The 15,686-nt window shown below is 40.9% G+C and overlaps 1 protein-coding gene across 1 annotated transcript in view; it reads right to left on the reverse strand.

Moving 5' to 3' along the window:
• Positions 1-15,686, reverse strand: part of LOC103805612 (inositol 1,4,5-trisphosphate receptor type 2) — a gene marked incomplete at its 3' end in the record, with an annotated part of 88,032 nt that overhangs the window by 2,071 nt on the left and 70,275 nt on the right. The window contains exons 31-34 of the mRNA XM_009078268.1: positions 13,069-13,197; positions 12,394-12,514; positions 1,316-1,506; positions 349-491 (exon numbers count right to left, since the gene is read on the reverse strand). Of these exons, the coding sequence (XP_009076516.1) occupies positions 349-491; positions 1,316-1,506; positions 12,394-12,514; positions 13,069-13,197 (584 nt within the window). The remainder of the gene's footprint in view (positions 1-348; positions 492-1,315; positions 1,507-12,393; positions 12,515-13,068; positions 13,198-15,686) is intronic.

The following is a 15,686-nucleotide window of genomic DNA, read 5'->3' on the forward strand; positions in this document are numbered from 1 at the left end:
AATTCTGCTATGGAAAGTCTAAGTTTCTGCTGTAAATTAGAAGAAAATTAATAGCAAAAGTATCCCATTAAGAAAACAGAAGTAGGTTGAGCCTGCCACAATTTTAACAAGCTACTAACATCCCCTTTCTAGACAAGGCAAGCACCCTCTCTGCTCCTTCTCAGACTCCTAAACTCGTGAGAAACATAAACATGCAGCAAAAAGCCCTCAGTTTAAGCCTTCAGCAGTGAACTTAGACACTCACATGCTGAAGTCTCTGCTGAAAATCAGAGGTAAGTGCTGTTGAAAATGTTGACTCCCTGTCATCTTTTCCCAAGAAGTAAATAGGTCCCTCTGTACACCACTTACTTGGACATGAAAGCACCACATCTTATTCTGGCATCGCTCCCCTCAGGAAAAAGGAGTTCTGGACTGTGCAGCACATCAACCAGCACCGAGAATTCAGCTTGCATCATGGGAGTGAACTGCTGCTCCAAGGAGGACACTACATCCTAGGGAAGAAAGGAGAACAACCTTCATAACTGCAAGAAAACTAGAAGAATATCATGGTGGGTTGCACGATACAGAGCGATGGGCGTTTGACCCACTTCTGCTGGCCAGCTGCAAGAGCCCTTGCTAACACAGATGACAGTGAAGCAGCCTCAAGCCTTTCTTAATGCCACTCCTCAAGCAGGGCAAGGGGAAGAAGGTGCCCATTACTACCTACTTTGCTCTTCTCTTTCAAATTTCTCCTCTGCAGTAATGCTCACAAAACATGTGGCAACAGTAGGGATGATGGTGCGCTGGAAAAACAATGTTTGTCATATGTGGCGTTAGTGTATCACCCAAGGTGTGGCATCCTTGGTGTTTAGGGCCTCTCCATTTGTGTGTCCTCCTATTTTCTCAGTTCATAAACTGATGCTGTTGAACCACTACATGCCCAAGGTGATCTCCATCTCATAGGCAATCTCCAATTACACAATCCTGACATAATGGCTCTCAAAACTTCCAGTACCTCCTCTGCAGCCAAAACAGGACATGTGACCGTAACTGAAACCCTACACTACTGGACCCATACATACTTCCTACCCCTCTGTACTGATTTCTATAGGAGCCAAATGCTGATCATGGATCAAAAGGCCTTGAATGTTGGCTCCACTTTGAACAGACACCAGAGAAGAGCTGAGTCTTTGGCTCCCTCCACCTAGAAGTGCAATGGTTACACTCTAACCCAGCATTAAAAATGCACTGGGTCTGTCTCTGGTGTTTCCCACATCTGGCAAATGTTAGATAAATGCACTACCACTACTGCTCAAGCCATTTGCTATTTTTGTACCTGTAGTTTTTCTATGATATTCCTGTAATCCCAGGCAGGCCCACCAAGAGCTTCTTTGAAGCGAGGTCCACTGCGGGCTGACATTCTCCACCCCATGGCTGCCCTCTGCACCATGTTAGAGTGACTTTTCATGAACAAGGTGTTGACCTGGCTGTCCAAATCCACTGGAATTGCAATCCCACGGTTCTTTGCTTTAACAGGAAAAAAAAAAAGAAGACATTTACAATGGAAAAAGCAATGGAAAAAACTTGAAATCTTATGGAGATTATGGCATGCAAAATCCTGATGCTCTTGAGGTTAAGGGGCAGGGGGATCTCACTTCGATGGGATTTAAAAATAAGGATCAAAAACCTCAGTGGTTAGAAATCAGCCATAATCTACTTAAAGAAAGCAAGCTGTACCACTTTAAATGAGATGAGGATCATTTCCAGTATGTATTTTCATAAATACAGACATTTATTTTTTAAAACAGAATACATTTTTCACTAACAGAAAAAAATCATATCCAGAGATACTAATAAGAGTAACAAAAAAAGCAGTATGCATTATTATTTCAACAGCTAGCTTTACTCTATTCAGAAGCAAATTCAAAAATTCTTATTTCTAGTGGCCATATGCACATTTATCCAATTTATCCCAAGTGCTTTTGTTGCTTTTCTGTGTATTTCTCTTGTGAAGACCTTGAGAAACCAAGTGCATACAAATTAAATTTGAAAAAGGCTGTTTTCTCTCTGGGTTTCCTTCCTATACAGCCACAGTTGCTAAACCCTAGATTCCTGGATGGTTCCTGGATGCCACTGCAATATATCCAGTAGTTAATAAACACATTACTTTAACTGATAGTTAAACAAATTTAACCAATAGTTTAAAAAAATCGTTTTTTTCGTTTTTAGACCTGAGGGGCAGGAAGTGACAAAACAGAATATCAGAGGAGAATAAAAAAAAACTGAGGAAAGACTTGCAGGAATTCTTACAGGGCATCCACTATTAAACTACTACAGCATCCTGAACTGTCATTTGAAAAGAAGTTTGAAAGGCAGTGTTAGAAGGTATCTGCTCTCTCTCCCATGAAGATCTTTGTATTAGCTGCTTCTGTCCATTTCACTGGAGATCAGAGTGACATTCTTCTACAGCTCAGCATAAGTTGTCTGAAATTCAACAAATAGACAAGATTTTGCCCCATCCCTGGCTGTGTTCAAGGCCAGGCTGGATGGAGCTCTGGGCAACCTGGTCTAGTGAAGGTGTCCCTACCCACGGCAGGGGGTGGAACTAGATGGTCTTTAAGGTCCCTTCCAATCCAAACCATTCTGTGATTCTATGGTCAATAATACAGCAATATCTCTGAAAGATTAGGTCACATTCCGGTAATTAGACTCTGTGTTCTATGTCATTTCATTGATTCCCATGGCACAGTTTTAAGTTTAATAAAAACTCAGAAGTAAAATGGAGAAGCAGTTCCAGTTCATTTGTAATAATGACTAATAATAGCTAATTTTTTAGTTTTCATTATTGAAACAAGGTGAATTTTTTTAAAAAACAGCATTACCTATGTTACAGTTCTGCACAACATCTGAGGCATTTCCCCTGTACTCCTCGCTAACATTCATGCTTTCCACTGTAGGGGAAGGCATCAAAAATATCCCACCCCTCCTTCCCAGCTTTTAAAACATACACAACTATAAGTCCTGAACATGTGAAGTCAACAGATGCCTTTCTTTCCCAAACAGCCTATGCATCAAACCCCACAGGAGTACGTGCAAGCAGAGTCAGGCACACAGCTCTGATGAATGAAGGCTCATGTGCTGCCAAGCACAGTGAGTCACAGATCCCAGGCAGAAACTTTCTCTTCCCCTGAATACTATATTGTAACAGCAGCATTTATTATAAACCTGAACTTGGCTAAGACACCTCAACCCCAGGCTCAGAGGCTGTGGCAAGGCTGTTCTCAGGGATACTCTCATCCCTCTAATGGCTCCTGGAGACGCAGGGCACTCTCTTCCCACTCCAAGTTTGTATCCTGATGCAGGACTGGAGGCTCCCCCTGTGGATTAGGCTGTTCCACTAACATGGAAGGGAGATCTTTATTCTGTTTCTGGAAGGCACTTCCATTTAAATAGTTTGCCACAGGGAATTGAAAAAAAATAATTTTAGGTCAAGATGGGAAAACACAAATTGACTTTTCCTTTCCACTCTCTGTGTGTTTCGAAGGCAGGTTCCTGATTAACATGTGGACAATGCCATGTATGCCTGGCCATTATTTCTAATGGTTGTTTTTCCATATTATTCAACTGGGCTGTTTTTCACAACACATTTGCCCTGTTGCTGCTTACTTTACTAGAGGAGTCCATTAAAGTTCTGCCAGTGTGTGCAGGGTGCTGCAGCCTATTAATCCAATTTATTGTGTCCTAATGTCAGTCACTGGAATGTTACTGGACAATGTTCACTTCTCAATTAAGTGGAATGTATGCAGAATCCTGATACATTGAAGAATGCATTTAGCAACAGGGAGCATGCTGTTCAGAGGAAAACCCAGACTTGTGCAGTCCTGTAGATGCCATTTGAAGTTAACAACTTCCATCAGTGTCTGAGGAGCAGTCAAGGACTATGATTGTTCAAAGAGTTGCAGCTAATTAAAACTATCACAAAGAAAACCAGAGAGAGAAAAAAAATTACTCCTTTGTTTTGAACACTTCTTACATGTATAATTCCATTTGTAATTAAGATTTGCATTGGTTGTCAAAGGGCACTGTTGAAGTCTAAGCTATAAACAAAGCCTTTGTCTTCTCATTTCTTTGCAGCTTGTAGAAAGTTTATCTTTCATTTGTTTCACATTTCATTATTTAAAACAACATGAAACATATTTTTACATTTTGGAAAGCTGATGAACAAATGTGAACATAAATATTTATTTTTAATTTAGGTGTTGTAGGCTGCTTTCCTCTTCAAAATGTGTCAATCTCCCTTAAAGTAGCAACATCAAATATTTAAAAGCATGTTTGTTTTTGTTCCACTTAGAAATACTTTTGGACAGCACTCAAACTTGCAAAGTAGGGTTAGAGCTGGTAGACAAAGGAGCCAGAAGGGGGTAAAATTCTGTCATTCATTTCTCTAGTGAACTTGGGAGAAAGCTATGTGGGTGCATGTACAAGTATCAAGCAGGAAATTACCAGAGTAGACTAGGACATGTCTTCAGCCAAGGTGAATTCTGCCTGGCAATGGAGGGCATGTCTCAGGCTTATATACTGCCCAATTCCTACCTTGGGCACCCTGCACAGGGCTAATGACACCCTGAACACATGACACCATTTTGCCAGTGTCAGAGGAAATGCAATTTGCTGGGAAATCCTTGACACAACTACCACTCAATCTGCTGTTCCAAGTTATGCAGTCAACAGGAGCCACAGCTAAGCCAAGACAAGTGAGCAAACAGGACCTAAGGAAATGGTAAGAACCAAGGTGCAGCAAATTCAGCCAGATCACAGGAAAATATTCTGCTCCGTGCAGATGGGTCTGTGTTCATCCACTGCATCAGGAGCTTTCCTCTCCTTTACTGTTTAAATAATGAAAAAGTACTCTGAGACAGGGACTCACAAAAAAAAAAAAAAAAAGGGCAACATTAACACTGAGAATCAAGTGGCTAAAAGTCAAGCCCCTCTCTGTGAGTGAGTGAGACTTGACCAAATTTCCAGGAGCACAGTCCACCTAATCACAGAAAGGCTGAGATAGGCTGAGGTAACATTTTGTTAAATTACCTACGTGTAGTTCTCTTCACAAAAGCACAGCAATTGGACCTATTTCAGAAATGCCTCCTGAAGCACTGTCCTTCCACTATGCTGCCTGCCTGAGTCTTAGGATTGATTTAGTACTCAGGATTTCCAGGAAGTGGCCCTTGTCTGTAATTTTCCTTGGAAGCCCATTCTCTACAATAATCTATCTTGCCATAAGGAACCTCTTGCTGTTCTTGATATTTCTGCCTTGTGCTCCCTATTTTTAAATTTCACTCCATTAGCTTTTGTAGCATATACAAAACACAATGGTATTTAGTGGCTTCACAGATGTTTAGTACATTTTGCATAACCCTAAACCATCCCTGGTGTGGCTTTTCTGGGGGACATGCAGGCATTTCACCTCTTGGAGCGCCTCAAGAAGTGTATGGGCAATCTGGGTCATAAAAACCCACAGCTGTACCTGGCTGTGAAGCTTTTACTCCCCTTGCTGTTTGCACCCCTCTGGTAGTTGCAGACAGCTATATCATGTTCTCCCACACTTCCCAGTTGTCACGTAATGGAGCAATACTTATTTAGTTCAATTAATTTTGTTCCATAAATCAGTCCCTCCAGCTCCTTAATCATTTACTGACTGCTTAACAAATGCATTTGGGTGGAGAGACACTAATTCTAGTGACAGCAATACTTTTTAAGGGAAATAAAAGCTTTGTGTAGACAAGACACAAACCTGCCAATCTTGTACCCTTCACTTGGATTTTTTTTTCCAACAGAAAATCTACGCTAAAATATTTATCACTCTGTAAAAAGATCATCATTGAATTTTTCTTGCAATTAGGGAAACAAAAACAGTTAAAATAGAATAAAATATGTGCTTCATCTGAAATGTATTCTTCTTGCTGTCAAAAAAGTAACAACAGGATAATTATTTTATTTGAACTAAAAATTGAAAATGAAGGTCTAGCTTTTGATAAAATGGAAAAAGGATTTTAAAACTCAGATGGGAAGGGAAATAACCATATTTTCAGGACTGAAAAAAAACTGTTATAGGAAAATTCACCTATATGCACATTAAAATACAATAATTCCAAAGAAGCCATAAATGTGACCTAGATTTCATGTTCAATGTTTCCTATTTGTAATTTATCAGGGAAAAGTAAAGGGCCTTAGAGGGCACAAAAGCATGGCCAAGAGGAACCCCAGGAGAGTTTTTTTGGATTCAATACAAAGGGGTATTGGTGATCTGAGATTAGGGAATAAATACTCAACTAGAAAGGACTTCACTACTCCTGCAGACTATCTGCTCTCTGTTACAGACAACTCATGTTCTTTAATATCTTTGGAAAATTTATCGAGCCCCATTTAAAATGAAGGTAGCTTCTCTGCCATCCCTCCTCCCTCCATTTTCCCTCACCCCCTTGACCAAGGACATCCTTCCAACATTGGTTCCAATCCTCTGATTTACAAGCTAAATTTATTTAGATTATTTACAACCTAGTGTAATTTATGTCCAGTTGGTTTTGGGTCAGCACTGTCCTTCAGCTTAAATGTCTCCATGACTATTTATCTTCTTAAGTACTTCTAAAGAGCAACAACACAGGCCTCTGTTTTGCTGGGCAAAACACATGGGGCTTCTCAAGTCCCTTCTTGTAATACAGTTCTCCTTTGCCCTGACCATCACAGTGGTGCTTCCTCTGGGCCTGTTGCAGTTTTGAACTTCGGAAACAGCAATCTTGTAGGACTTGCCTCCAATTTTTTAGGATGGAAACAAGAATTCTCCTTTTGTTTGTCCTGCACAACATCCTAGAATATAATCTGATAATCACTAATGTAATTTGGCTTACTAACAGATTATTTTTTTTTAAAAGGTCTGCCAAAAGACATAGCCTAACAAAATGCAGGTTCCTATCTGCCACTGTTTACTCATCTGGGAAATTCCAATTATTTCATTATTGGTGGTCACAGCAGTCACACACAGACTCCATCCTTGGGGGACACACAGTATCAGAGGGAAGACGCAATTTTGGAAAACATAAGGGAGAAAGCTAATGGATACTACAGAGACAAGAGTATAATACAAGTAGATTTGCCCTTGTAACAGAAAACTGATGCTCGGGGGTGAAGATATAAGAATCACCATTTAATTAAGAAGCAAAGAGAGTTCTTTGCATGAGTCCTGAAAGATTGGTCAGCCCTGGGAAAAAGACCCTGCTCCCATACAATTTAGGATACACAATTTAAGGTGCACAATCTTTAGTTGCAAGGGCAGGTGATATTCTCCAGTCTTTATGGAAAGACAATAGTTGGTTTAAAATGCAAACTTTGAGACTGGCCTCCACTCTTCTGAACTTTGCAAAGATTATAAAAATGTAGAAACTCAAAGTCCTTTGATAATGACTTCATTTAAAAAAATTAAATGCTTAGATGTCTTTGTTCCTCTGTTTTCACAAAGGTCTGGAGACTTTTCAAATATCTTTTATTTGTTGCAATTTACTAGAGAGATGGAAGCTGTTTTGATCTTTCAGGTTTTGGACTATATGTTCAAGCAAAAGCTCAGTCCTATATAGTAACAGAGCAATAGCAAATGTGATATATGTATAATATGTTAAATCCCATTACTGTGACAACTTGCTTCAGAAATTCACATGAACAAGATACATTAATATACTTATTATTTCATAAAGGTTTCTATTCATGAGAGGTAGCCAAATGTTTACTGAACAATAAAAACCTGATGCACATTGATATCCATGTGTTCCAAAGCTCTTGGAGCCAGAGAGCTTTGCTGAAGAACAGAAGCAAACCTTTATGCTTCTTGCTGAACTGAAGGCAGGAAACTGCCTGGAGACAAAACAGCAAGTGAAGCTTGAGAAGCTTATGCAGTTTTTCCCTGGTGATCAAGTGGAGTTGAAGTACCAGGGTTATAAGAAATAAGGTTCTGCAACATATCCTTTTGTTGACCTGGAAGATAATGTACATTCTTACAGTGCTCATCAGAAAGCAGATGTAATGATCTTAAGCTCTTGAGGCAATACTTACATCCACCTGCCAGCAGCAAACTAGTAAGCTCTGAGCAGAATGTATGTTGCTTAAACTTGCTCTGAAATGGGTCTGTTGAAAGTGCATCATTATATGGATCTTTGATATCTTGGGAAATCTGTGTATGATCTTTCTTCCTCCTGAGATTCATTTCTAAATCCAGGGCAATGACACATCAACAAAAAAAATTATGTTTGTTCTTTCAGTTCCATACTACACTTATTTTCCAGCAGAAGTCTTTGGTCCCTGCTGTAAATCTTTCCAATACTCCATCTCTCAGATATAGGCAAAATCTTTTTAGAGGGATTTTTATTTTAAACCCTGCTATGAAACACAAAGACTCTAATAATAAAGCTGCCACTCTCAAGTCAAAAGAGGAAAAAAAGGGGCAGAAGGGTGCTCCTTTTTTGGCTAGCCAAAATCCAAACCTAGTCCACATACACAGCCAGCAAAAGAGGCACAAAAAGGCTGCCCTGTTTGTGTTATGGGAGATGCCTCAGGCTTCTCACAGTGAAGCACCACTTGGGGTGGTGGAACAGCTGATAGAGAAAGGCACCAGCACACACTGCAGTCACAAAAAAGCCTCGACTGTAACAGCCTCTGGTGCACCCACCTGGGGCAGTTTTCCCAAATATTTCTACAGGGAAGAGCAGGCCTACTCAATTAGCCAGGCAAGACGTTTGGCATCAGGCCTACAACTACCAACTATCACCAGTGGTTAAAACCTCTGTTGGCAGCCAAACTTTTGCACAGGGGAGTTTGTCAAAAACTCTGCTTCCAGTTCTTCTTTGGCTAACCTTCTCTTTGGGGCAATCGCCCTTGCCTGTTCCCTTATACTTTCTACAGTATCAAAATAAAAAATACTGTGTTCAGTTTTGGGCCCCTCACTTTCAAAAGGGCATTGAGGTGCTGCAGTAAGTCCAGCCAAGGGCAACAAGGCTCATAAAAAGATCTAGAACACATGTTGTATGAGGAAGGACTGAGGGAATTGTGTTTGTTTAGCCTTGAGAAGAGGTTCAGGGGTGACCTCATTACTCTGGACAACTCCCTGACAGGGGGTTGTAGAGAGATGGGGGTTGGTCTCTCCTGTCATGCCTGCAGGGAGAGGACTAGAGGGAACAGTCATAAGCTGAGACAGGGGAGATTCAGATTAGCCATTAGAAAAAAAATTCACTGTTAGGGTGGTCAGGCACTGGAATAGGTTGCCCAGGGAGGTGGTGGAGTCACCAACCCTGGAAGTGTTTAAGAGGCATCTGGATCTGATGCTGGAGGATATGGTTTAAGGTTTAGGGGTTACAGTGGAGTGACAGGTTGACGGTTGGACTTGATGACCTTAAAAGGCCTCTTCCAACCTCGATGATTCTACGAAAACACTAAAAACATGTTGGCAATTTGCTAACACAACACAATATTACAATGCTCAGTATTGCTATGAGTGATGAAACCTTAAACAGTTTTTATGATATAGACAAGGAAATCAACAATGTGGATGCTGACGTATGCTTTCAGGGAGCAGTTCTGAGGTACCAGCCTGTGGCACCCCTAAGGGATGCCCAGCCTCCCTGCCTTCCTGCTGCCACAGAGAAGTCCCAGAGGAGGACATGGAGTGATGCCCTTCACTGGCAGCTCAGCTCCATTCTGCCACACCTGAGAGTGCCCAAGGATGGCTAGGATCCCGTGGCTGGGAAGCCAGAGTAGCAAGAAGGAGGTTGGACCCCTAGGACAGTGCAAGAGCTTACTTATTAAAAAAAAAACTAACTGAAAACCATCTCCATAAAAGAGAAGAAGGAATGAAAGGAGTCCAGCCGAGGTAGAAATTAAATTCACCAAATAGAGATGGAGGTCACACATCTGAGGAAAACTCCAGATGTCACCCATGCCGTGCGTTCAGACTTTCCCCTTAGCTCCCCAAGGAACAAGAGGCACATGGAAGACTATCTGCCAAGGACCACCAGCCCTTTCACGTGCTGGCACACCTGGCCACAAAGCTGGATCTGCCAACCTGTTACAGTGACCCATGGTTTCCCTGTCAGAGACAAGTTCAGCTTGGCTGTCTCTGCAGCATAAAATCATAGAATCATTTAGGTTGGAAAAGACCTTTAAGAGTCCAGTAACTTAACAGTGCCAAGTCCACCACTAAACCAAGGCTTTAAGTGCCACAACCACACATCTTTTAAATTCTTTCAGGGATGGTGATTCAATCACTTTCCTGGACAGCCTGTACCAATGCTTGACAACCCATTCCATGAAGAAATTTTTCCTACTATGCAGTCTAAACCTCCCCTGGTGCAACTCAAGGCCATTTCTTTTTGTCCTTGCACATGCTACTTGGAGAAGAGAAAGCACAGTGAGACCCTGGGCCTGACTCATCTGGCAATCACCAGAGCACTGGAAAGCTGTAATTTGCTGTGATTTTTCATGCTAGAATCAGCTGTGTGCTGTAGGCATGTAGCCAAATGGAAAATAAACCCATGCTCAGGTTTGGGGATTTTGAATTTATTTGAATTTATTTGAAAGTGTGTAACTCATTAGCTGTCCTGAGGACCACATTTGCTGTTGGCAACAGCACAAGGCAATATTCCCCTGGCTGTAACAGCAGTAATTGAGTGGTCCTGATAGTGAGGAGTAAGTGGAGAAGCTAAGGAGTTGAGTTAGACAGTTGGGGTTTCCATCCCCAAATACCCTCATCTTGGTGAGACCACATGGAGACTTCTCTGAGCTTGACATTGATTTTGGGTGTACCTCTACAGCAGTGAAGACACTGAGCTGTCTAGAAGCACAAACAGGGCACGCTTGGTCTTAAAAATACTCTCACCTGCCCTACTTCTCCCCCCTTTCCCCAGACTCCCAAAGGAAGTAATTTATTGATGATTGTTTCCAGAACTAACTGAGAAGAGCAAGGACATAAGTGTTAAACACACAAACAAGGATGTGTAGGGATGGAGCCTTATTTGAGACTGTAGTAGTTGTAGCATAAAGGAAATAAAATGTCTTCAACTTCCAAAGTTCTCCTGTCAGATGGATCTGTAATTAAATCATTTGCACAACAAATAAACCAACTGACAGTTGCTAAAATTTTAGGTAACTGATTACTCTCCTTCGCACAAAAAGTTAATGAGATGTTTTGGCTAAATGTTAAATGATGTTTCCCTAAAGCTATTCCAAAAATCTAAGTTTAGAGTTGATTGGTACAATGCCACAGATGCTGCAGATGGTTAAGGGACCCTCTCATATTGTTTTATCATTATTTATTAATAATGTTTAAAAATGTATCAACAATAGAATTTAGCCAGTTTCTATGTGTCTCTGCCTCTACTCAGCTTTCATTCACACTGAGCAGAACCTTATTCTACAAGTAATCAGCATCACTGACTTTTAGAAACTCTATTGAATAATCCTTTTTTCTGTCATGGCAGAAGACTTAAAAACTGTATTTACAGAAAGTAAACTTAATGAACTTTTTACAGTCTTAGCTATACACTGGTAGAAATATTTTTTATTGTAGGATAAGAAGTTTTAAAACAAGTTCTACTTTAATATGGTATTTGAATTTATTTGAAAGCATGTAACTCATTAGCTGTCCTGAGGACCACATTTGCTGTTGGCAACAGCACAAGGCAATATTCCCCTGACTGTAACAGCAGTAATTGAGTGGTCCTGATAGTGAGGAGTAAGTGGAGAAGCTAAGGAGTTGAGTTAGACAATTGGGGTTTCCATCTCCAACTGCATGATGGGAGAAAACGTGAACAAGCCTAGGACTGTGGCTGACAATAACAAATGCATTCCCCGGAACTGAGGAGAAAAATGATGGATGTTCTCCATTGCACAACTGTTGAGCATCATTTCTTACAACAGCTTGTGCAAATGGAGCCCAGGAGGACTGAAAATGCCCAGTTTTCTCATGGAATCACAGAATGGTTTGGGTTGGAAGGGACCTTAGAGATCATCTAGTTCCAATCCCCCTGCCTTGAACAGGACACCTTTGCTTATGTTGACATTTAATATCATAACTTGCTTGATATTAAAAGTTGAAGTCATCAAAAGTTTCAACCATCAAATTAAAATTGGCAGCAGAAAGTTCAACCATCGCTCACTTAGCAAGCTCATCTCTCTGACCTGCAGGTTTCACCTTAACAACCCTGTTTGAAGGGAATGGGTTAAAAAAGAAGGAAGAATTTAGCCTCAGAGGGTGGGATTTCTGAAATCACCACTGTCACAATTTCAGGATGGTGGAGTCAAATTAAAAACTGTTAAACCTCAAGTCTGATCTTTAAGACACAAAGAACAATAACAAAAGTAAAGGTTGGCACCTACCCACTTCAGCCAAAGTCTTGATACATGACTCCACTGAGGCTTTCTGTGTTGGGTTTGGCCAGGTACAGTTGTAAATTCTAAAAGCAGACTGCAGCAGCTGAATAAAAACAGGTTGGTGTGTCTGAAAACGAAAAGATAAACATGGAATTTTACCCTTAAGAATCTCACAACTGCTCTAGGGTTTGATACAACATAAACCAAGGGGGTTTTAGCTTGTAGACTCAAGTTACAACTCCATTAAATTCTCTTTGATCTTTAGGACTGGCAGGAACATAAATCAATGCTGCACCTCTAGAAAGGCCAAATGATGCAATTTTTCCTCATACCCATTGATATCAAGCAAACACAAGAGAGAGCAGAAGGATGGAGGAGTCTTCCCCATTCTCAGGACACAGCAGTACAAGGCTAGACCATTATTCTTCAAGGATACCCCCTCCAGTGAATTCACAAGAGCCAGAAGTAAATCTGACCACATTGAGCTGTCTACAGTTCAGAGATCTAAGTGATTAAAATTAAGAGTAAGCATTTTAAAGAGGAATAAAGCTGCTAGTCATTGGCATGAGAGGGGACAGAAAAATTAAAGGAGGCTGAAAAGATCCAGCATTCCTGTGCGGTAGCAGAAGGTATCTCATTAATGGTCTGAATAACATATTTGTCTGTGTCTCTTTTCCTTACCTGGAGGCTGGTGCTGTTATCTGAGAATGGTGAATTGAAGAAGCCACTCACAATGCTCATTACAGGCTCAGTGACATATTTCTCTAGAGATGTGTCTGCATGTTTACGATCCGTGGTTGTGTTACAAACCTACAGGGAAGAAGGAGGAAACAATGGGATTTGGTTCTTTTCAATAAGCAAGCTTCATTATTTTGTATTTATTGCAACACATGTGTATTTCTTCTTAACACAAAACCAAAAGATTTTTATACAAATTCTATCAGAGCTGTATTTGTGATAGCTTATCTGTCTTCTTGGAGGTCCATACTGTCTTTTGAATACACTTTCTCCTGAACTAGCTCTTTCTGGCTGGCTGTTTGTTCTTTCCCACACCATGAAGAAAAGATCCCCCTAAGTCAGCACATTACATACCACTTACACATTTAGGCAGATTCAAGAAGAAAATGGACCTTTCCTCCCACTGTGGGACTGTTTGGAAGATGCTTTAGAGACAGATGAGACATAAACAACTAAGGTTAGAAAGATTTCATGTAATATTTAACTTCTCTCTACAATTAATCACCACAACTGGGTGGCAAAGGTGAAGCTCATTTGCAGGAATAATGTTTAAAAAGGAGGAAAATAAAGGAAATAGCACAGTCAATACCAACAGCCTTTAGGATTGTATTGTAAGACAGGCAGCATTACTTAGAGAAGCCACAGGAGGAAAATACAAAAGCCAAGCTAAAACAATGAAAGAAGAGAATGGATGGTAGTGGGACAACTCTGGAGCACAGAAGGATGATTAAATGGTGGGAGGATGGGGGAAGATTTGTACAAAAGATTCCTGAAGACTCCCTTCGGTACGACACTAAAAGTTTGTTGCAACATAAAGATGTCACACTTAAAGAAAGGAAAAGATTACTGGGGTGGATTACATCCCTCAGTATTTCCTTTATTTCTTTTCAACACTTTTGAACATCTATACAGTCGTGTTGACTTTGCATATGTCATTGTACACAGTACTGAAAGGAGTCTACAGAGAGCCAAACACAGTGAGAAGGGCGAGACTGGACAATTAAAGAGTACACACTGTAGTCATCCTACCTCTTCAACGGCCTTTAAATCAGCAGTTCTAGTCATGTTTAACAAGGAATTAAGGCAAAGTTTTCACTTTCACCTATGCAAGCCAAAGATGACTGCAATGTTCTAGGGAATCTATGCAAAACCAGAAATTCTTTCGTACATAGACTCCTGGGATACTCTTCTCCTTACGTATCTGACCGTTTAACACACAATCATGAACCTGAGGGGCACATACTTACCACTACATCACTTTACAGATCGGGAACTGAAGTCCAGAGAAGCTGAGTGAATTGCTTAAGGACACAGAGAAAAGTTGGTGACAGAAACAGAAAGATAGTCCACAGCACCTGAATCTCACACAGGGCAAAGATAATCTCTAATTACACATTGCCACTGTCATACTTGGACACTACAAAACAGCAATTTCACCAGGAATGTTTTAAGGAAGGTTAGTGACATGACATCCAAAAGCACCTATGTTCAGGGGATGATACAGCTCATGGAAGCACAGAAGCACTTTGAGTCTAACACACAAGCATTGTCATATGGTAGGCAGAGGAATAACTTGAGGCCTAGAGAAATGAGGCATCTTGATGAGCTTTGCTTGTCTGCTTATCTAAAATGTGTCAGATAAACAAGTCATGCCTCCACAATAGTGTGTTTTTTATCACATCAAGAAATGAAGGATTTTGGTCAGAGAAGTAAGAGTGGCTGAAATGAAATAGCAAACTCTTCAGCCCTTCAGTTTTGGGAGAAGTGTGACACCATCACCACCCCCAGTCCTCATGAAGGTAAACAATTCAGTTACTAATCAAAACTTTTTCAAAACAATATAGTAAAATCATAGAACTAAAACCCACTTGAAGTTCTTCTGCTTTTAATTAACCTGTGTGCCAGTTTTGGCTGGAACCAGTAGCTCTGAGGCTTAGCCCTTGCAATCCCAGTAGGAAGACAGGGAGCTGTGCAGTGCCAGCATGGTATGTTCAGAAATCACCAAAACTAAATTCCAAAACACTTTAAAGATTTCCCCTTCAGTTGCCTGAAAAGCAGAGCCATATGTGGGGATGCCACTCTGCTCCAACACTGGTCTGAAAAATTCCCAGCGCAGAAGGAATTTGGAAATACTCTCATTTGTTCCTATCCCTCTGCCCTTTGGGGACTGAAAGATGTTTCCACGTGGAAGGAAAAAAAACCCTGAAATGCACGAAATGGAGATGAGGATTGAGAAAGCAGTGTTTAAAAACCCCTTAAGAGGCTTTGGGACCAAAACTCACATGAATAATACTTCAAAAATTCTGCAGAGAAAGCCAGGATGACTTTACAGCTGTCAGATCCCAGTTCAGTCTTTAATCCTGCTCAGACTACAGCTACTGACTTACAGGCTGGGCCACACACAGGAGAGGGAAGCCTCTCCTTCAGCAGCACCCACTGTGCTCAGTGCAACGCTCTCAGTCACACACAGGAGAAAGTAGGTTGGCAGAAGCTGTAGAAATCGGGTGTCTTTGAAAGCACGACTGCTTTTGGCAAACCCAATTTATACACAAATCTGCCTC

The sequence above is a fragment of the Acanthisitta chloris genome, unplaced genomic scaffold (genome assembly GCF_000695815.1).
Source record: "Acanthisitta chloris isolate BGI_N310 unplaced genomic scaffold, ASM69581v1 scaffold2747, whole genome shotgun sequence".
NCBI classification, from domain to species: Eukaryota; Metazoa; Chordata; class Aves; order Passeriformes; family Acanthisittidae; genus Acanthisitta; species Acanthisitta chloris.